This window comes from Heliangelus exortis, chromosome 4, assembly GCF_036169615.1.
Source record: "Heliangelus exortis chromosome 4, bHelExo1.hap1, whole genome shotgun sequence".
In the NCBI taxonomy this organism is placed as follows: domain Eukaryota; kingdom Metazoa; phylum Chordata; class Aves; order Apodiformes; family Trochilidae; genus Heliangelus; species Heliangelus exortis.
In genome coordinates, this window is record NC_092425.1 from 9,886,769 (window position 1) to 9,909,295 (window position 22,527).

The window sequence follows — 22,527 nt, forward strand, 5'->3', positions numbered from 1 at the left end:
CTTAGATCTTGCACAGTGAACAAATTTTATATGTAAGCAAACACAGTTTCGCAAAGTAATTTCTTGGAGCAGAGGTTTAACTTTAAACTACTTTAACTTTAAACCAGCAGAAAATCAATTTAAGATTAAAGAAAGGAAAGGGAAGGGAAGGAGAGGCTAGGGAGTAAAGATAAAATTGCTTCCAACAATTCACATACTTTTGAAGCACAAACAATACGAGAAAATTCATGTTGACATTGCAGGAAAAAAAAAAAAAAAAAAAAAAAGCCCAAACTATTAACTTCTATTGGGTTTGTCAGAGTTTGTATTGCTGCCTGAAGGTATTGGAAAGGAGTAGGCACTCAACATATCTACTTCAGGTTCACGTCAACATGAGGCCAGAAAGTCTCTGAGAAGGCAAGAAGCCAAAAAGTAGCTTGTCACCAAAACACTTTGTCTTGGGTGAGCTTTTGTCCTCAAAGAGAGTGCCACTCAAAAATATGCTTTAATCTCAGTTGGTTTGGCCTTGGGTTCCAAACCAGAGGCACAAAGGTGCTTCCTCAGCAGGTACCCTCCTTCACCACATGGGTCAGCCAGCTCCAGTGTCTGTGTTTGCCTCTGGCTCTGCAATCCCAGGTGGGATCCTGGCACTTCTGCCCTTGCCTCCCAGCTGCTCTGTGGGTGATGCAGCAGGAGATATAGAGCTGTGCATGTGCAAAGAAAGATGAATGTGGTGCAGCCCAGGCCTGTGCCCACCTGAGGGCCTTGCTTGGTGGCCATGTCCAACACTCCAGCATTTTGGAGGGGAAGCAAGAAGCAGGGACAGCCCTGTGTCCCATTTGCCATGTGAACACCAGGCCTTTGTGCTGTGGGTCTTTCCCCTCACTCCTCCTCCCCTCTTTTCATTGGGTGGATGCAGAGAATGTTTTCCAGCACTCCAGGGGAGGAATAATAATTTCCATGCAGGCCACTGTGCTGGGAGTGCATGCTGAGTGCTTGCTTACTGCATCCATCTCTTCTGGGAGTGCTCCAGGCTGGCTGGGCAGAAGATGCTTAGGAAGCAATTCCAGGAAAATCAGAGTCATCATTAGAGGAAGATACTCTATCCTCTCTTTTTACTCTCTGTACTCTGTCTATTGGCATTTTAACCAAAGCAGGGAGGGCTGCCTGGCAGGTTAGCCATGCAGTGCTATATGAGAGCAACAGTCTGGCCAATTCCACAGCCTTAGGGACCAGGAGTGGCCAAACAATGAAGCTTTTGCTAATCTGTGGTGTGGGACTTGTGGCACCAATTTGGGGAGAGGTCTGTGAGCCACAATGAAGAAAACTGAGACTGTCCCAAATCTGCTGAGTAGGGAAATGCCATCCCAACCATTCAGAAAAGAAAAAAAAAATATGAGAAAAGAAATTGGAAATGCTTCCAAAGTAGCACAATGCCAGAGAATAGCAGTCCAGGAAGGTCCCAGGGATCTAATTATAGCCTGCAATCAATGCTGCTCCTATCCATGCTACTAATGAATGTACACAAGGCGAGCAGTTGTGCTGCTCCAGGGCTTCTTGCAGTAGAAGCAGCAGCTTGGTAATAACTGCCTGGCTTGATTAGAGCTCACTTTGCCTTCTCCCAGTTTCCCAGCCTTTGGTGTGTGCCCTCTGGAGATGAGGCTGTTCTGGATGGGATAGCCAAGAGAAAGCATCAGGCAGGCTCTGGCACATAGGATCTGTCTCGATGACTGCCACACAGAGACAGGACAACGAGGGACAGGCCTCCCATGAGATGTAAAATACCATCTTTCAGGATGTGAAAGAACTCCAAATTCCCAGAAAGTAATTGCACAGTGGAAGAACCCCTTTCAGGTGTCAGGATATGTCCAACACTTTCTCACGGAAGAAAAAGCAACAACCACCCCTGCTTCTTCAGGGAATACAGCACAGAGGATGGGGTACAGCAACTCTGTGTTATCAGATCAGCTGTTAAAGAGCATAGCCAAGTGTTTTCTGACATGGGCTATGCCAGGCAGCTGCTTCTCCCTTGCACACTCAGCAGAAAAAAATAGATCCTGCATCTATGGCCCTGGTCCAGACAACACCTGCCAAGAGGAAGGAGAGGCTGCTGCCTCTCAGGAGGAGTTGCCTTCAGGCACAGATGGGGGAGGCCAGAGGCAGTTTTCCAGCATCTGTTTTTTCCTAGCATTCATCTTTTTTTTTTTTCTGAACAATCAAAGCATAAGCTCTGTCTTGGCCTTGAAGGATTTGCAGCCTTTCACTAGGTAGTGTGGAAAAGTAGGCACTGGGTGCAGTGAAAAGAATGACCAGAGCTGGGACCAGAAGAGGAAGGGCTGATGAGCTGGGTCTGGTCAGACCTGGGAACCAGCCTTGAAATCACTCCAGCTTTGTCAAGCACACTCTGCTCAGAAGGCACTGTAGAAGCATATGGTCTCAATTTTCACATGGCTGGTGACATTTCTTCCCTGAGAAAGCTATTTGGATGACAATTCATCCCCACAGTTCAATAAGTCCACCAGTTTGGAGTGGTCTGGTTCCCTGGGGCTGTGTTTACAGCTTGGGCTGCTGAGCTGTGGAGTTGCTCCATACCAAGCAGTTTATCCTCTGAGTGATGGCTCTCTCTAGAAAAGATTGTTCTGGACATCTCCTCAGGGTTCAGATTTTCCAGTCTTTTCTTCCCTCAGGGTCTGTACTGCAACTGGGAACTCCCCTTGGTCAACACTTGCTGGGTCATCTGCACCTTGGAATAATCTGTCTACTGGTTCAGGTTCAGATGGGTTTGAGTGCAAGATGCTATAAATTGCTTCCACTCCTTCCCTGCAAGACCATATCCAAACTTCTTCACATCGTTAAGGAAACAAAGGCAATCCACTGCTGGAATTTGGGAAGGGAGAAGCAGCCAAGCACAAACACAAGCAGCAGAGCTGAAAAGGAACGTCAGAGCTGAAAATACAGCTCTGAGTTAGCTTATGACCTCCTGGGTATTTCAGAAGAAAAGAGCCTTTGCTTTCGCTTGGCTGCAGCAAGAGCTGGGTGGAGCCTTATTTAGAAGAAGTTGTACAGACCTGGCTCAGAAGCCTCCCTGCCCGCAGCCGATCCTGGAACTGTGTTCTCTGTAGCAGGCAGATGGAGTGTCAGAGTGTGAATTCCCTGAGGGAGGAGCTCCAGTGTCCTGCCAGATGGGCACTTTCTCCAGACTCTGGCAGATCTATCGTTTTGTTAATTAGAAAACTGAGATGAGGCCTCCTTTCTCCCTCGCTTTTCCTGCCCACACTGGGGTAAGATGCCCCTCATGACTGGGGAGCTGTGCTGTAAGGAGCTGGATGATGGCAGGAAAAGATGAATAACTGCACCAGAATGCTGTCCTGTCTCCCTTCAGCAATGGGACCACTGAGGCAGAAAAGTCCAAGGATCAGTCAGGGCTGACCTGTAGCCCTTTCCCACCTCCAAGAAAAGCTTGGCTCAAGTTAACAGGTAGCTTAGGGGTGTTCAAAGGAGCTGCACCACCTGCAGTGTGGCGACTGTGCAACTGAACCTTCTGTGGGTCTGAGCAGTGCTTTAATGCTGAGTGAGCTTTCCTGTATTAAGCCAGAGGGAACCTGAGAGCCTGTGCTGGCTCAGCTTGGCATGGTGTGCGGGGATGCTGCCACACTTGCATCCCAGACATCCAACCACGAGGCAGGATTTTCCCAAGCTGACATATTCCAGCTGCAGTTTTCATGGACTTAGCTCTTCCAGCAGGCAGCAGGCGAGAGAAGTGAGCATTTCTGATGCCTAAGTGTGTAACTCAGCTAAAGGGACTTGTCCCAGCCTCTGTTCTCTACAACAGGAGTCAGAGATGGCCTGGCCCTGCCACCTCCCAGTGACCTGGGCTCCACCGTCTCTTTGGGAGGAGTGTAGCCCATCTATAGCCTTACATAAGGTATTTAGCTTGATTGAGATGACCTAAAGCCAAATCACAATTTTTGGCTTGGGAGGGGGCTTATATGGATATTGCAAGGTTGGTTCATGGAGCCAGAACTTCCTCACCTCTATCTTGGCACCCACAAATCTGTCTAGGGAACCATCTTTATGAGAAAGGCTATTTTGCCACATCTGGCTGGTGCTAGTGACAGGCAGCTCCGTGCTCTGCTCTTGGGACAAGGGCCATTCCTGAGGAGAAGCAGACAGTGTTGCTTCTGTATTACCCAAGACCTGATCTGGCAGGGAAAGGGGTGGGCAGACCTGGGGGTAGACCTGCAGGTAGCATGATAGCAACAGATGTAGGTTTCATGTAACCAGCTGATTCTTCCTACAGGCTTAGAAAGGCACACTGTGGTTTTAGTGTAAGCTCAGTGATTGATGATATGAATTTCTGTGCCTTCCCTGTGTGATGTCCAGAGCAGGGGCTCTGGCTTCCTTGGCAAGGGAGCTGAGGGCAAGTGGTGAGGGGCCCTTGCTGAGCCACCTCTGTATCCCGTGGCCGTGTGAGCCAAGAGGTGCTGAAGGAGCCAGGGTCCCTCATCCTGAGAAATTACTGCAGGAAGAGGAGAGGAGAGGCAAGGGGCAGAGCTGGCTGGGTGTACAGCTTTCCCAGCATGTCACTGTAGGGCCAAGGGTGGGATTTTCCCAGCACAGCTGGGTTGCTCTTTGCTGCCAGTGTGCCAGAGGAAGACAGACAATGCAAGCTCCTGGTCCCCTCACCCAGGGCACAGCTGCATCCTGCAGGCATTCCTGAGACCAAGACAAGGCATCTTCTTTCCTTGCTCTAGCACAAATTGCTCTGATTCCAGAAGGCAGTAACTCTGCTTTCTTTCTCAGCTTCTCCAAAGTGATCCTGAGTTTCCAGCTGGAGCCGTCTCACATGGCACCCAGTCTCTAAGAGAGCTTTGGGTTCTTAGGATCCTGAGCAACCCTGAGACTGATGTGGGTTTCATGTGTGCAGTGCCTTTATTTGTTGAGGTAAGTGGTTAAATACTAAATCCAGATTGATGCAGGTAAGTAATGACAAAAACCTTTTGTACTGCTCTGTTAATAAAGACTCCACTTTAGACTAAAACAGAACACCTCTGAGCAGAAATAACACTCACCAGACAGCTTGCCTGAGCAAAAGCAGTGTTTCCTTGCAGTAGCATTAAAACTAAAAAAAGGAAGAATGACTAAAATGCTGTCATCCTGCTCTGAACCCCCAGTGAGTGCATCCCTGCTGGCTTTATGGCTCACTGTTTACCATCACTGGGCTGTTACTGCAGGGCATTTAGAAACCCTGAAAGATTTGTGTGTAGATTCATTGGTTGTCTAAGAAATTTTGTTGACCACCAAGTTAAAAGTTAGTATGTGCCTGGTATAATTGGTTGCATGGCTATAAAGCATTCAGACCATAATTGTTCTGGTCTCCGAGGTTCTTCTCCTGCAGAAGCCACCACAGAGGAGTGGAAGGTTCAATAGATTTATTTATTTTTAGTTTGCCTCCTATTGTGAGTTGATCTGCTTGGAGATGGCTTCTTAGAGAAAGTACAGCTGGGCTGTGGCAGTCCTCAGCCCAAGAGGGAGACCTGTGCCAACATCTCCTACCCCAGTGACTGAGTGAAGGTGCTGCATGTGGCTTTTGTCACCACATCACCTATAGCTACCTGCAGCCCTGGCTTGTGACACCATCAGGGACACATTCAGGTGAACTCATAGCAAGCAGGGGGATGCAGGAAAAGCAGCACCTGCCAGGTGTCCAGAGGAACAGTGTGTGAAAGGGGAATGGCCATAAAACCCTGAGGGGAGCTGGAGGGGACTACTGCCTTTCTTCCTATAAAAGTGCCTGTCTCCATAGCACTGGAGTGTCACCACACAAACACTGAGGTGATTTCACTGCTGCTGATAATGCTCCAGTGTTGCTCTGGCAGGGACCAGAAAGATGAAAAGCAGGCCCGGGAGATCGTGAGTTCCCCACTGCTGAATATTGGGTGCTGGGAAGGAAACTGGTCTGGTTCATTCAGATTGACCTTGGTGGGGGTCATTAGAAGACAGACTGCAGGTTAGTTTAGATCTTCAGCTCTTGGAAGCAGGCTTTTCCAGCAATTGTACTGGAATATGGCTCTACCTTTTACTGCAGGATGCCTTTGGGAGTGGCAAGGACCTTGCTGTATGCAAATAACAGCTGCTCCCTTGCCCCAAACTACACATGGGTTAGGACTTGCCATGCCTGAGGTATTTTTTTCTGTGGCCACTTAGCTTGTCCCCTCATAGAAAAGACCTTTAAGATCATCAAGTCTAACCATTAACCTAGCACTGCTATGTTAATTAACCTAGGACTGCTAAGTCCACCACTAAGCCATGTCCCTAAGCCCTCACATCCCTATGTTCTGAATCTGGCCAAAAGCTGGAACAAATAGAGTATTTTGGTAAGACTGTGACATTTCTCAGAGCTCCTTTGATTCCTGAGGCTGTCTTCTTCCCAGGAAAGCAGTGCAGCCCTGGGACAGGGCACAAAGATGTAGTGGCATCTCTATCACTGAGTTCATCAGCACCCACATGGATGAGCCCTTGAGTGACCTCACCTACCTGCCAGAGTGGTCCTGCCTGGAGCAGACTCCTGGAGACCTCTCCTTACCTTAACTTTTCTAGGATCCATCAAGTATAAAGACATCCCCATGGTCTCAAGATCCATGGTCTCCAGATGACCCCCACACTAGAAAAAGCTGGAAGCTGTGAAAGCATTTAGGGAGGTAGCCTGAATATTTCATCCTCTTCTTAAACCCTTTTGAGCATATTTCTCCTGGGTTATGAAGCTTGAGTCTTCCATGCCCCCCACCCCAGGACTGCCCAGCAGCATCAAAGCAGAGAGAGTATCTGTAACTAATGCATGAGCTGGAAGGACTTTCCTGTATCCCTGTTCCAGGAGCCAAAGTACTTAACTTGGTGACTGCTCTGACTTATCTGTACGTAAGGAACATGCCAACTGCAATTATTTTTTAACAAAGACACTCTTTTTCTTTTTTTGAAGCTTTGTGTAAATGTCAGTAACAGGTCTTTAAAGACAGCTAACTGTCTGGCATGGTACCTTTCCAAGGGGGAGGACAAAGACAGGCTGGGCAGTGTGGCAGAACCTTGCTGGGCTGGACCAGCTGGTTTGAAGCCTAGCCCCATGGAAAAGAGACAAGGATATAAATACATTTTATTGCCATAGTTTAGAGCCAGCCGAGCTGCCCAACCTCTCTTGGTATTCCTAAGTTTTTGCTCATCACCTCCCCACATTCAGGCTCCTGCATTCCAGCTGTTCTCTGATCAAACAGCTGTCTGGTGCTTAATTAGCAACAGAGCCTCAGTTTCAGATTGAAAAGGGGCCCTGAGCTAAGCATGTGTTGAAACCTGAACTCAAGGACTTTCTTCAATATGTGAGAAGCCTCCAAAAGTGAACTTTTTCAATCCATCACTAGCCATGCTCTGGAAGCTGGACAAGGCTGGAGATAAACTCTGGCAGCCCATACTCCCCAGCAAAGACCCTCTGGGCAAGGATGAGAATGGGAAGAGAGCAAACTCACCTGCACTCCTCCTGGGATGCTTAGATCTACTTTTAGCAAACTTCTGAAACAGTTTTAACCCTGTTCTGCCAGGATCTGGTTGTAGAGAGCCCACGTTCTGCCTTTTTCACTGCATTCAAGACTTGCCACCCAGAGTGCTCTGGATGAGGCTGCTGTGGTGGCAGTGGTTCAGCAAAGCTGCTCCCCTGTAGGGCAGCATCCCTGGACCAAGGGGAGGGGGCACTGGATATGGACCAGGGGAACACTGCTCCCCTCCCTTTTTACAGGTCTGTCCATGGAGCACAGATTCAGGAAACCTGAACCTCCAAAGCCAAGGTGAATGTGACATCCTAGCTCATCTATTTCTGCCAGTGAGATAATTTTTGGTGGCACCAAAAATTCTACAGACACAGAGGTTTGGGAACCTTAGAGCAGAGGCTGGGGTAGGGGGAAGGATGCCAGGAGCCAGAAGAAATCTAAGAAATCAATCTATATTAAACATCAAGTGCACAATCACACCTGCTTTATAAATGCAGTAATTCCAATGCCTGTATCCTCTAGCAAGTAACATCTGGACATTAGGACAGAAACCCAAGAGCTCTCTTGGCCCTTCTAATACTTGCACATTTCCATGCATGTCAACAGGCTTGCATTTTCTTATCCTTTAAACAAAAACCGTGGTCACGCAGGGGTTTTGGCTATGAATTTGTTATGGGAGATAAGCTCATTGCAGTTGTCTCATTCAGGAGCTTGGGCCAGTGTTCAGATGTGAAAGCAGCCCAGAGCAAGCCACTCAAGTCACCTGGGGATGTGCTGGGGCAGGGAAGACACAAATAGCTTTTAAAAATGTTTTTTTTCCTGTCTGCATTTTTAATGGAGCTTAACACAGTTGACTAGATGTGGAGGTAAGAATCTGGGGAGAAAAAGTAGCAAATGGTTGCCAAGAAAGTGAAGCCCTTTGCTTTATGCTATTTCTCACAGCATAACTGCTGTCAGGCAGGGGATTACATGCAGGGTTTTATCTCTTGCCCACTCATCTCTCACATGGAACTTCCCCCCACTTCAGCAGGCGCGGTTCCCTTTCTTATCTGTAAGTGGCAAAAGCCACCAGCTCAGCAGAGCTGATTGTTTGAAATGCAAACACCTTCAGGGCATCACCAACACCTGGACTTTATGGTCAAAGCCAGGTCAAAGCCTGAAACCAGCCCCAGCTGGCACTTACACCAGAGTTATTGCCTGCGAAGAACTTTTCCTGCTGGTGCTTTTTATTAGTCTGAGAAAAAGGGTCTAACTTTCACTCCATCCTGGTGTAAGAAAAGAGCCTGAACCTCCAAGGCTTAGCCTAGCATCCATCACACCCCAGTACCCAGGCAGAGAGAGAGCACTGATCCCAGATAAAGCCAGGTTGGGGAAAGGACTAAAATAAATGCAGAAAAACCTAAAAAGGCTCTTCCTGGCACTACAAGCAGGGGAAGAGTGAAAAGCAGCTCGGGAACACAGTGGTTAGTGGAGATATTTCAGAGCAGGGAGACAAGGGCCTGGCTCCTCTCCTCCTTCCCGTGGCTACATCCTTGCAGGCAGGAAGGCAGCAGGCACAGGCAGCTCATGCCCCATTTCAGGCAAGGGAGCCCACTGCAGAGATGTCCTCCTCCTTGCCAAGGGCCACCTGCAGGAACCTGGTCTTGTCTCCACCTCCCCAGCCCCGTAGGTGTTTAAATAAGATGGCAAGATACAGAGCTAACATTTCGTTCCACCTTTATTTTAACAATCGGATAAAAACAAAACCAAATTTTTAAAAGAGGCATTACATGGCAATTTATAAAGTGCATTTTCCACTTGAGTGTTGTGTACAAAAATATCTTTTAAAAACAAACATGCAAAAACACCCCACAAGGCACTTTCAGGCACAGAGTGAGGAGAGCAACCCCCCACTTCTATGTTCACATTGGCAAAGGAAAAAGGGAAAAGGGGAAAGGCCACAAGTAGTATTTTTAAACTGCTATTTGACTAGTCATTTCCCAGCCTAGCTTCTACTTATGGCATTGCTCTTCTAGCTTATCTTCCATGTTCCTCCCTAAGCACACCCCCTGCACAACCTGAAAACAAACAGGCCCCATAAGGAGATACCACCCTCCACAGCACCCCAGACATACATGCCTTGTTTCAGCTCACAAAATGCTCTCCCTAGGCATGAGAACATGCCAGGAGAACACAACTTTTCTACGGTCAGTGTCTTATAGCATTAACACCATAAACTCAAAAAAAAAAAAAAAAAAAATAGGTGTCACTCAGACTTGCTTTATGTTTAAAACCAGGTTCCAGCCAAGCTAGGCAACAGTCCCTTCAAGAGAGACCAGATGCAGGTGGTAACTGCTGACTCAGAAACCTGTTTGAACAGAAGAACCAAGCCTGATGAGCTCTGGGCTAGCAAGCAGACTTCCCACCTCAACTAAGTGATCAAGCAAAGTGGTGATATGCATTGCTGTTGGGTTTTGAAAAAGCAGGAGTTGAAGGCTAGCTACTTTTCTGCAAGCTCTTGTCCCTTTCAGTGTTGAACTGTGATCATAGGATCCCTTCTAGGTTAGGGTAAAACAGCTTGTAAGTATTCCACATGGTAGTCTCCAGAATTAAAAACTAGGTTTAAAATGTTAAGTAGTCTAGCCCATTGCTTCTCTCCAGCCCATCCATAGGCTGTTATAGGCACCCAAAAAATTATATAAAGCTTATGCACTATAAAAATAAAGATTCCCTTGACCTCTATTTCTACAAACTATTCAGCACTCTCCCTTTGAGCTGAGGGATAAAGTTATTCTGCTCAACTAGCAAGCAAGAAGCTTCATGAGGCTGTTTGGCACTGCACAAACTGGCCACCTCACCTCAGCACAGGCCCAGGAGACAAAGCCACCTTTTTGGAGGCAGGGATGGCTCACATCTGTGATTTGTTTCACACCCAGGAGTGGTGTCAGGATAACCCCACCTATCATAACTAGCTCTTTGCACAGGTGGGGTTAGCAGCTTCTTATGGACACAAAGATGTCAAGTTTGGGCATTTACAGGCTGGAATGGCAGCTACTGCTACAGCAGCAAGGGAAGCCCAGCATGTCAATGTACAGCATCCTCACACCTTTAGCTGCCAAGCAGTCCGTGGCACACAGTAACAAGCCTTTAGGAGATTTTTAAAATCCATGCAATTTCCAAAGCCTGTTCATCCCAAACCATGGCTGGGATCACACATACCACCCCTTTCTCAGTCAAGGCACTTCTACCACAGTAGGTACCCAAGAGTCACCTTTCCAAGGACACAGCACAGAGTAGCCAAGTGGTCCCTTTGCATTTACCTCCCAGAACACCCAGGCACAGCCTCCTGCTCAGGACTCTGGGCCCCAGCTGGACTAAACCCTGTTTTACAGTCCACAGGAGGAAGAACTGCATTTTCAGGGCCCAGCATGGCCAACCTCTGACTTCAGGTGTCCATCAAGAGGAAAAAAAAAATTAATCTCATATGGCAAAGAAACATGAAGGTTTTGAAGAAGGCAGTCAGGGCTGTCAACCCACGGCTGTGTTACAAGCACCACACAGCTAATCTCTATTTTTGGTAACAAGTGTATAACAAGAGTTTTTCAAGATCAGCTGATACAACAACTGGTGACTAAGCATATCAGATCCTCTCCCACAGGCACATACGTCTCCTAATACAGCAGGCTGTAGGGTCGCATTTCCTGTCTTTGCAGTTGCATTTTCATTTCCAAAACACCCTTTTACCTGCAGTAGGAAGGCCCTCACACTACCAGCTCAGGTGCAAGGCTCCTTTCCCCATCAGGCACAGGCCAGCTTTGCAAGGAGAACCCTGCAGCTCAAATACAGCCCACTAAAAATACAATACTACAACATATTTTGAAAAAGCCTTTTAACACTAGGCAAGCAATACAAACCAGCCACCACTACATAGCTTGGACACACAATATAAGCACTGTAGTGTTTCTCTGGAGACTAGCAGCTTCACAGAAGGAGTAGCAGCACTGAAGAGACATAATAGGAGCTGTTGTTGCTCCTGGTCCTTTGAGCATCCAGAGCACCAGTTATCCTAGTTTTGGCAGGGAAGGCAGCTCTGGCAGCAGCCAGAAATGCTTCCCTGACTATAAGCCCACTGCCAGCAGAGTGCTGCACATCTGGTTTTGCTGGAAGGCTTATGCAGAGCTGCATGGAGCCATACTTCTCCCCTTCCTTACACCTCAGGTTCAGATGGGCTCCCAGGCCTGTGGACACGCCAGCAACAGTTAAGTCAGGTAAGACTTGGTCCTTGGGTCAGTAGTAAGGCCCCAGCTTCTCATAGCCTGAATAGCTGGGCCACTCAGCAAAGAGGCCATAGGAGCAGAGAGGGCTCCCAAACTGGTCAAAGGCACTGGCAAAGTCAGGGCCCTGTGGGGGATGGATGGCTTCCTGGGCAGACTTCAGTTCTGGCCGTATGATCCTGTAATTAGTGCCCTTGTTGCTGTCCCAGTACACGTGCCCATTGCACTCAAAGGAGATGGCAAACTCGACTCTTTCGTGGGACTGAATTACCTCAGGGAAGCTGATGTCAAAGGAAAAAGTGTCCCGATCTGACCCTCCATACGTATCCTTGACATATTTGCATGGGTAATCTACAAAGTTTTTCCAGGTGTCAAACGTCATCCTGATCTTCACAGTCTTTTCAAAAGCGATGTTCTTCACCTTCACAGTTCCCACAATGGATCTCTCCTTTAGCACACAGTTTTCAAGGCAGACACAGTCCGTCTGGAGGCGGTTTCTGAAGTCCAGGTAGTCCACGGAGGGCTGAACAAAATCCAGGACAAATCTGTCCTTCTCCACTGTTGTCAGACCCACGATGTTGTCTATCAGCTCAGTGATGTTGAAAGGAATATCTAGCGGATCTTCAAACTCTGAGAACACCTTCACCATCGTCAGAGCGAAGCCTCTGCTGTCTGCAAATGACACCCTCTTCTTTACTTTGTTGTGTGTGAAAGAGTTTGCTGCCTCTTCTGATCCATTCAGCACAGTCTTGCTGCTCAGCTGGATGCAGGGCCTCAGGGGCTTGCTTGGCTTTGGAGCAATTTTGCAGGCACACTTCTCTCTTCGCAAGGGTGGAGAGCACAGGTACAGCTGCATTGCTACATCCACAGCCATTGCTTGTTTGTGAGGAAAATAGTCTAATACTCTGGAAGATGAAAAGAAGGGTCAGTTGATGTTGGAAAAGCATTTTAATACGACTTCTGTCAGACAATTGCTACACTGCTTCTCCCTCCCTAGCCATCCCAAAGAAATTTGATCAACGCTGCAAATCCCTCCAGCTTAATTAAAGGCAAGTACTTGCCTGGTGTAACTTACAGACACAGTGAGAACTGTGGTGCAGCAGGACCAAAGCCTGTTGTGTGCTCCTGAACAAGATTTCTTCAAATTGGTATAGGGACAGGGTCGCCGTTTGAAGACACATGCAGGCACTGCCCTATGAGACTAACAATAGGAGACCCCAGAGGATTTCTTAACCAAAGTCCACAGCTCAGTCCCGCTGATGTCCACCAACCCAGATATTATCAAATCTCAATGCTACATATAAAGCAGTATTCCTGCTGCATTCACCCCATGCCTTTGTGGCAGTAAGAATTCAGGTTTGTCACGAGCTGCTGTACACAACTAGCCACACCTTGCGTAAAGCCCCAAATGTGTAGGATTTACTAGGCTAAAAAGCACTCATTTGGCTGAGCCACATACCGTGCTCATTGTTTCCCAGGACTGTTTCACCTAAAATGCCTGCAAGTGGTATTGTAAGGATAGCAGCAGTCTGATACAGCAGGAAGGTAGAGACTTGCCAACACTGGTCTCCACCTACGGAGGAGCCATTTTCTTCCCTCTACTACACTTCAAAATAGATGTCAAGCCAGATGGCCCTCAGGTTTTACTCCAGTGCAGTTTGCACTTCAAGCATCCACAGTGCTTGTGCTGAGCCCCTGGGAAACTCACATATAGCCTCTGACAAACACAACTCACCCACCTAAGGGTGACCAAGCCTTTGGAAACGAGTCCTTCCTCCAGAAAGCAGAGGCCATCTGACCCTCCTCCTCCTCCAGAGCCCAGCCCATTCCTCCAGGGATGTAGCACAGCCCCTCTCGAGCAGCTCCCACCTGGCACCTTGCCAGATGTAGCCCTGGATTTACCCCTGGAGCCAGTTAGCTTCCAGAACACCATATCCATCACACCCACTTACACTGAGGTTAGGCTGGATGCTCTGGGCAGAGTCTCTTTGGCCTGGCTCTGGATAAACAGCTAGAGAGATTTACGACACACATAAACCCCCCCCCCTTATGTCAACTGCATTGCGGCTGACCCTAAGCACAGTATTCCCTTAATAAAAATCTCCTGTTTGGCTGCCGACCAGGCTCCAAAGCTGCTTGCACCACACAGGGCAGGACGGGCCAGCAGCGGCCACCAGACACGTGATGCCGCCAGAGCTCCGGCCACCAAAGCCACACACAGCACCTCTAGGACTTAGACTGCTTGCCCCTGTGCCAAGAAAAAGCTGTGCTCTCCAATTTGGTGGTTTCATTGCCCACCCTGCAATGCCAGCACTGCAGCTCTGAGCAGGCTTTCACAGCGCCCATTCAGCATCTGTTTATTCAGAGCACATGTGCTGAGGCTCACTTCCCAGCACACCTACCAGCTAACACCTTCTGCCAGCTCAAGGGCAGCTGAACAAGACAGACAGCAGACCCACCTGTCTAACACTGATCTGCTCTTCTCTACCTGCTTTTGCCAAGTTTTTATTCACGCACACTTTATATAGGTCATTTCCTCCATTAAATTAATGCAGCTTCCAATGCTTCTCTCTGACTTGGTCCAGTTCCACTCGCATTGCATCTTTTCCCAGGGAAATTTATTCAACTGAATTCCCCTAAGAGCTGAGAACTCAGGTTTCTTAGTAAGCCTTGGTTATTCACCATTTATAAAACCAAAAGACATGAAATACCCGGCCTGATTTGCATTACTTGCAACTTTTTTCCAAGATAATAACTATCAAAAAAGGGTTTTGTACCTATTATTAAGCTGACCTGTCTGCTTTTACAAGCTTTTCCAGCTCCTTTGATACCCCACCTATGTCTTGCTCTTGAGAGCCTGCTGATGCCCACCTCCCACTACAGCAGGAGGTTTTCTTTTCAGGGAATGTTGGCCATCTTGAACTTCAGATGGTTCGAAGGTGGGAGCAGGGAAGTAGTTTTGAGGAGCTCATGCAGGAAAGGGAGCCCTAGGAGGCACGCAGTGCAAGGCAGGCAGCCCTTCACAGCTAAAGGTGCTGACTCCTCTCCCCTTCCCCTCTGAAGGAAGGGGACAGACTGAGATTCTGCCCCTAGACACCCCCCCGCAGCTTTGCCCTCTCCAGACGGGGATAGCACTGCTCACTCTTCCCTCCTTTATTTCTAGGAAGGAGAAGCAGATCAGAGCAAATGAATTTGTTACCCCTATATACACCAAAGCCCCCCAACAGCCTCCGCCCTGTCCCCAGGACTGTTTTTGAGCAGCCAGCCCACTAGCCGAGGCCTCGACGTGTAACCCACGTCGAAGCCAGAGGTGTTCAGACGGGAGAGGCTGCCAGACGAAGCAGCGCTCAGGGTTTTCTGCCCCCTCCCCAGCTCAGCAAAGGCCGAGCAGCTCGGAAGGCACAACCCAGCTCCCCCCGAGGCCCGGGGGACGCCATCCCTGCTCCGGCCCAGCCTCCAGCACAAGCACCGCTGCAAACCCGAGCCAAGCCCCAGCTCCACAACACCCTCGGCGAGCCCAGCCCAGGGGCTCCTCCCCGCTACCGCCCCGGGCTCAGCCGTGCAGCCAAACCCAGAGGGGCCCATCCACATTCCCATCCCCATCGATAAGCAGCACCGCAGCGGGGAGCGCTGGTACCGCTCCCGTGCACCCGAGGGAGCTGCGGCACCGCAACGCGGGGAGGGGGTCGAGGGAGAGCAGAGACTAGGGCAAGCCGAAAGGCGGTAGCGGTGTGAAGCCACGACCCCCCGGGACCATACCTGGCACAGTGCATCGGGCCGAACCCCCCAGCTCGTCGTCGCCGACACCGCGGGTGTAGCCCCGACCCGGCGCCTTAAGCTGCGCGTCCCGCCCCGCCCCGCCCCGCCCGCCCGGCCTGCCCGCGCCGCAGCCAATCAGCGCGCCCCCAGCGCGGAGCGGCAGCCAATAAGCGGCCGCCTGGCCGGCACGCGCGGGGCTGAGGGCCGCCACCCCGGGGGGCAGCGGGAGGGGGAGTGCGCGGCCCTGCCAGCTTCTGCCTCAGGGGCGGCTGCGCAGCGAGGCCTCGGCTAGCGGGCTCACTGCTTAAAAACAGCTCTGGGGATAGAGCGGAGGCTGTTGAGGGGCTCTGCTGTATGTAGGGGTAACAAATCCATTTGCTTCTCCTTCCTCGCAATAAAGGAGGGAAGAGTGAGCGGTGCCATCCCCGTCTGGAGAGGGCAAAGCTGCGGGGGGTTTCCAGAGGCAGAATGTCAGTCTGTCCCCTTCCTTCGGTGAGGAAGGGGAAAGGAGTCAGCACCTTTAGCTGTGAAGGGCTGCCTGCCTTGCACTGCGTGCCTCTTGGAGCTCCCTTTCCTGCATGAGCTCCCCAAAACTACTTCCCTTCTCCCACATTAAAAGCAGCAATGGAGCTGGAGCTGGGGGCAGCCCTTTCCCCCTTTCCCCCTTTCCCCCTTTCCCCCTTTCCCCCTTTCCCCCTTTCCCCCTTTCCCCCTTTCCCCCTTTCCCCCTTTCCCCCTTTCCCCCTTTCCCCCTTTCCCCCTTTCCCCCTTTCCCCCTTTCCCCCTTTCCCCACCTGGCAGGGCTCCACCAGCCCCTGATGTCACCCACCAGCTCTGCCCCATGGCTCTGCTTACCATCAGCACCCACTGCCAGTCCCAACACATGTGGGACTGGCTGCTCCCAGGCTTGGGAAAACCCTTTAGACCTCAGGAGCAATTTCCTTTGTGGATGAACCTGGCTAGGTCAGTCCCTCTGCCTTTTCCTGGGCAGGATGAGCTTGTTCTGGCAGGAGGGACGAGCTCTCTGTCAGGCCTTGGATGCTCCCAATCTCTCTCTGTCCTGCAGTAAAATGTGGCTCCTGTGTGGAGACACCATCCCTACCTCTCCAGAAGGGCAAGGTGGGGCATTGTGGACATCACAAATAGGCAGATAAAGGCTAAACCTACAGGAATGTGTTCTTCAGGCAGGAAAGGCTTTTGAGAGCACTGATCTCAGCTGAGCTGGCCCAGGGTGTTTGGGTGCTCAGGGACTGGGGCAGAGGAGGGTTCTTCACACATCTACGTCTCATGACTACAGCTCTGGGGCTGTGCTGGCACTGGTTACAGATCACCAGAGGATACTCCAAAATCCTTTTTCCAGAAAGTATTTACGTTGTGGAGTGAAAAAAATTATTTATGGTATGAAAAAACACCTGTGTAGCCCAGCTGGCACAGAGACCTGCCCAATGGCAGTCCCTGTCAGGGCACCTGTGCAGGGCTGGGAAGGTGTTTCTAACACCCTGAAAACATCTGCTAGGTGAGCTGCTGCTCTGGCAAAGGCTCTGCTGCTTTGCAGAGCTGGTGGGACCTTCCAGCTACCCTCCTGTCAGCAGTTCCCATCTCTGCTCCATGGGACTGCTCTCACATCTTCAGCACAGAGCCTCATCTCCTCCTCAAGATGCAAGAAGTGTGCATGGAGCCCTGGCAGGAAAGCAGCTTTTGGGAAGAAATGCCATCTCCATGGGCAAGCTGTGAAACTGTTGTGAGGTGGAGATGGTGTTATCTACCTTCTGCCTATGGTAATGGTGTATTTACTCCTTTTTGTGCCAAGTCTGGCCTCTCACTGCACAGCTGCAAGCAATGCTGCTCTCTCTCTCTCTCTCTCTCTCCTTTTCTTCTCTCCTTCCTTACAGAGCATAAAGGCAGGATTGAAATGCCAACATTTGGTTGCAATTAATTTGTGGAAATACAGCTATTGTTAAAGCCAGAGACTTCCTGCTGAAAGATACTATTTCATAAGCTTATTCTCTGCAAGGCAAAAGGGGTTTGGTGAAGGAAAAAAAGCAAAAAAGCAACCAACCAAACAATTTTTGTTTTGTTTTATAAACTCTTTTTAGATAAAGGCAATGATAAGATTTGTATTGGGGAGAGAGAGCTCACTGCAGGAGCCTTACAGACTTACAGTAACGTTTTACATAAATGTGTTGAGGCTCTGGTGGGATTTCTGCACATTCTTCTTAGTGATGAGGTTTACAGCAGGGATAGGGAGAGCCACAGGAGACACGGTAAGACCCCACGGGCCTCCCCTTCTCCAGGCAGGGCCACTGCATCCTGGCTCAGCTCTGTCACTCATCTTGGGAGACCGAAGAGCTCCAGGTGGAAGCAGTGAGTTTAATGGGACAAGCCTGAAACCAGGGAAGCCCTGACTTTCATCACCCCGGGTGGAGCTGCTGAGGGAGGTGCTGGTTGTCCTCTGAGGTGTGTGGGTTTGGGCCAGCCAGCCCCCAGCACCAGGGAAGGAAGGAACAGATGTGAGATGGCTTTGGGTCGTGTTTCTGCCTTGCAACAAGAGTCCTCTTTTCCATGAGCCGGTCGGGGTGTTTCACAATGCTGTTTGCCCCTGAAGCAAAGGTGGGTGGAAGTCGGGCAGGGCTCTGCAGCAGGCTGTGGACACACAGGCTGTTATCTCTGGGGAACTGAGATAGTGGCTATTTTTAGCTCGGTGCCGGGTCCTCGTGCAGTGGTCTTTGTGATTTCCCCACAACTTTCCACCTCTCCTGCCTCGCTCAGGGCTGAGGCAGAGTTTGCTCCCTGCCATGGGGCAGAGGCTCTGGGGGTGTTGGTCCCTGGGGCAGTCAGACGTGTGACACACAGCTCTGGGAGCAGGGTCCCACTGTCCCATCAGGTCTCACCTGGGGTTTGTTCTTGATTGGATGTCAGGTAAATCCTATCAGGATTTACCACAGAGCCCCCTGGGACAGGATGTGGTGGTTCCTGTACATCTGAGGTGTAGCTTGCATCAGGCAGAGCTTCTTCATCCACCCTGTGGGGCAGCCCTTTCCCCAGTACCTGTACCATCAGGTATGAGTAGGTCCTTGGGGACTCTTCCTGCTCCTGCCACCTCCTCGGGTGCCCTGCTAGAGGCAGGAGTGGATGGAGCAGCTTCTTCTCCCTGCTGGGAACTGACAGGCTGCTGTGCCAGCTCAGCCTCCCAGCAGCTGGGGGCCGGGCAGCCCTGGTGGGGAAGGGGAGCGAGGTCGGGGGTGTTGTGCAATGTGTCCACACCACAGCAGGCTGCAGGGACAAGGCTCAAGGGCGAGTGTTGTAAACCAGGGGAGCAGCTGATGTAACAGCACTGCCCAGGGAGCACACCGTGGGGCTGCCATGGAGCACCCCACCCCACTCCTCGTGCCCTCCTCCCAAATCAGCAGCACCCCTTCTGCTTCTCTCCTCTCCCTGCTGCCCCAGTTGCCATCCACCCATCACTGCCCATGGGCACAGAGGCTCCAGCCCTCCACACATAGCTGTGGCCCCAACCCACATCTGGCAGTGTGGCTGGGGGGAGGTCTCTGTTCCTGGCTGCTGGGAGTTCTGGTGGTGGTGGTGGTGAAGGTGCTATGCTCCTTGTACTTGCTGCAGCAGCCCAGCAGCCTCTGAGCCAGGCCACGATGCTGGCAACAGGCAGAGGACCTAAAGTCCTGTTAAAGTCCACCTGTTTCTGGCAAGGCTGTGAGGGTAACTCTGAAGTAATTTTAGTCAAATGTTGCTTCACATCAAAATGCTCAGGGAAAACTCATTTTGAAATAAGTTTTGTCATTCAGGGCATGTGGTCAGGGAGGGAAACCCAAATGAAACAGAAGAGGCTATTTTGGGCTGACTGGGACACTGTGGGAGAGCTGGCCAGGCCAGTGCAGAGCCCTAGGAGCAATGGCAGTCTGCACATGATGTGCCACCCTCCACAAAGAATGCATCCCGGGTGAGCTGGGTGTTGGGCTGTCAGTCCTTCCTTGTTCCTTCTAGGCATACTGGTGGGTTTCAGCCACACTTGACAGGGGAGTAGGAAGCTTACAGATCCCTCTTAAGTTTTGTGAGAATCAAGAGTTGGTGGGGAGAGACCCAGTGAGCATCCTCACTAAGCAAACACAGAGTGGGGCTTGGCTGTGGTGGCCCCTGGCCAGCCCATGTCTACACCAGCTGGCCAGCCAGCACTGACAGCCCCTTAGCTGACTGTAGTACATGTTTTGGGGGTGATTTAAAAGAAGAAGGGCAAAAGCAGGAGAGAGTGACAACGTGACAGAAATCTGTAGGACCCATGTTTTCTCTCACTCTGCAGTTAACCATCAGCTTGGTCTGAGCTGCACAGGTCTGGTGTGCTTCTTGGGAGTTCCTTATGGTCCCACACCCCTGTCCATCTCCTGCAGGACAACAGTAAACACAGCTCCACCAAAGAAAAGACTTGAGAATTCCTGTCATGTGATGGGGGTTCCCTCTTTTATTGCCACAAGCCTCAAATTCCTCTGATCATCCCAGGAAATTAAGCCTGGCACTGTGTGCTGTAGATGAAGACTGGGGTTTATAAAACTAGATCAATACAAGTGCTCAGTGAGAGAAACCATGAAAATCCATGCAAAAAAGAGAGGTTATAGGAGAGGGAATGAATGCAAATATGTTACTACAAATGCCTTAGGGCAAGCTGATAAGCACAGAGAAAAATTAAATGGGTTTCTGGCAAAGGAAAAGCCCAAAGGGCAACACAAGGATACAAGATGACAGCAGAGCAACCAAATGATAGGCAGGCAGGAACAATGCAAATCCTTGGCCAGGAATACAATGTGCTTGTCAAAAATATAGAGGTGCTGAGGTGAGGAGCTGTATCCAGAGTACCAGGTGAAAACAACCTCTTCCCTAGAGACTGGGATCCAAGAATGTGTGAGTCCCTCCAGGAAGAGAAGGGTACCTCCTGTTTTCTCAGCATATACAGTGTTCTTTTCAGAGAGACCTTGCCTTCATGCAGTTTACAGATTTCATTCCTATCAGTGAAGTCCTGGAAAATTATAGCTAAAGAAAGAAAGTTGGTCGTCTGTCCCAAGATCCCACAAGAGCAGTGCTACAGCTGTGCACCCATCCTTACTTTTAAAAAGATTTTTTTGAGACCATCCCTTCCCTTAGTGAACATGCACTGTGGAGATGTCTGGCTTGACATCCCTGAAACTTTTCTTTCTTGCACTTCAGTTGATGCAGAGAAACATGGTGGTATTCCATCTTTTTTGCTGTTTGCTTATGGAAAAAAAAAATTGTCTGTAAGCAGTACATGCCCTCCTACATGAAGGGAAAAAGGAGCATAAAGGCACAGCCTCAAATAGAACCTCAAATCTTCCAAATTCCCTGTGTGCTCTTGTAGTCAGGGCTGGGCTGGAGTAGCAAGAATATGAAAAAGAGTCAGAGCTATTCCCATTGATCCCCTGCTGTGACTGCAGAGTCAGAGGGATGCTCAGCTCCTCTCAGGCAGGCTGAATCACTGCAGCTGCATTAACAGCTTACTTTGCTTTCACCTGTCTGGCTGGACATGGATCTGCCCTCGATGCACAGCAAAGCAATGTGTATTTTAACTTTGGTGCCTTACAAAGACTGCAAACCTGATTTGGGGGGACAGACATCTTGGAAAATTTCATGTACCCAGGCCTGGGGACTCAGAGGGCTTATCTTTACATGAGAGACTCTGCTTTGCCTGCCAGTCACTTGTATGCTGATGAAGGCTGAGAGAGAAAAGGGAGACTGAGAAGTGCATGTATTTTTTTAATGATAAATATGATCCTAAGCTCCTTTCAGGGGCTCATGTCCTTCAGCTGAGCCTCTGTCAGCATCCAGGCTCTCTCTGCTGCAGCAGAGGGTGGTCCATCTCTCCGTGAAGCCTTTTGTCTCATCCTAAGGTTATTGTCAGTGAAAGATGGGATCTGTTGTTTTCCACAGTTGTCTGTCTCTGTGTATTTACTGGAGAGGGAATCTGAAAATCTGCAGGAACAAGATGCCTGACTTCTAAATGGAATCTTGAGCAGGTACCAAAGGCAGTAGCAAGGGTAAAGGCATGAGCTGAGAGGAGGGTGCTGGGGAAGGAGGTTCAGCTGTGGCTACTGTCATCATCAGCCTTTGTGTTCTTTGAAATGTTTTTCAATGTGTCACCTGACCTTTAATTCAAAATTTTTAATTTAATCTCAGGGTAAAACAAAACTAAAACAAACAAAAAAGAAACCAACAAAAAAGCCCAAATCAAACCCAAACAAAACCAATCAACCAACCAAAACAACAATAAAAACCCAAAACAAAATTCAGCAACAAAAACACTGAACCAAAAACAAGCATCAACAAAAAAATCTGGTGATGTTCAAGGATTTATTCAATTAACCAGATGCTTGACGTTTCCTTCTTCCATAAACTGACTGTTAGCAAAAATTACTCTTGTCTGGAGTTCTTGTACTTCTGATGTTGCTCATGAAATGCAGCTAAGCAGGTCACCTGAGATCCCAAGTTTGGTACATACAAATACCTTCACTGTCTGCAGGTATCTTGGCATTGCCTCCTCTCTGGAGTTCTTAGGATCCTGCAGAGACAGCTCTCTCTCCTTGACCTGCCAAGATCCATCTCACCTCATCTCATCTCATCTCATCTGCACCAAGCAGGAATCAGTTACCCACAGCATCCGTACGCCCGAGCAAGGACTTCAAAACTTGGATTGGATGAGACAAAATTTAGGAAATGTGCCTGCAGACAAGAGACACCCCCAAGGGCAGGAATAGCTCTGGTGGGAGGTGGAGAGTAGGCTGGTTATTCATAGGAAGCCTGCTGCTGGCTCTGGCTGGGATGAGGGAGTCAGGCCATGGGGTGACACGTTAAGCAGCATTCCAGTGCTGACAGCTGGGAATAGCGTGTGTCCCAAGCCCATGGAGCCTGTGAGCAGTTTTGGCTGTTTCCTTCATCCCTCCTCCTCTGGTCTTTTCTCATCTCCTGTTACTGATCTGCCCTAT

At 49.7% G+C, this 22,527-nt stretch overlaps 1 protein-coding gene across 2 annotated transcripts; it reads right to left on the reverse strand.

The window, feature by feature from the left end:
- Positions 1 to 9,213: 9,213 nt before the first annotated feature.
- PPP1R3B (protein phosphatase 1 regulatory subunit 3B) lies at positions 9,214 to 15,615 on the reverse strand. Of its 2 annotated transcripts, none has more exons than XM_071742907.1 (2): positions 15,527 to 15,615; positions 9,214 to 12,672 (listed from the first exon to the last, which is right to left on the reverse strand). In XM_071742907.1, exons 1-2 carry the CDS (start codon positions 15,538 to 15,540, stop codon positions 11,781 to 11,783), a joined length of 906 nt encoding a protein of 301 aa, XP_071599008.1. In that variant the 5' UTR covers positions 15,541 to 15,615; the 3' UTR covers positions 9,214 to 11,780. The 2 variants fall into 2 exon arrangements, with proteins under 2 accessions (XP_071599008.1, XP_071599009.1); XM_071742908.1 differs by lacking the exon at positions 15,527 to 15,615 and adding an exon at positions 15,065 to 15,344.
- Positions 15,616 to 22,527: the final 6,912 nt, after the last annotated feature.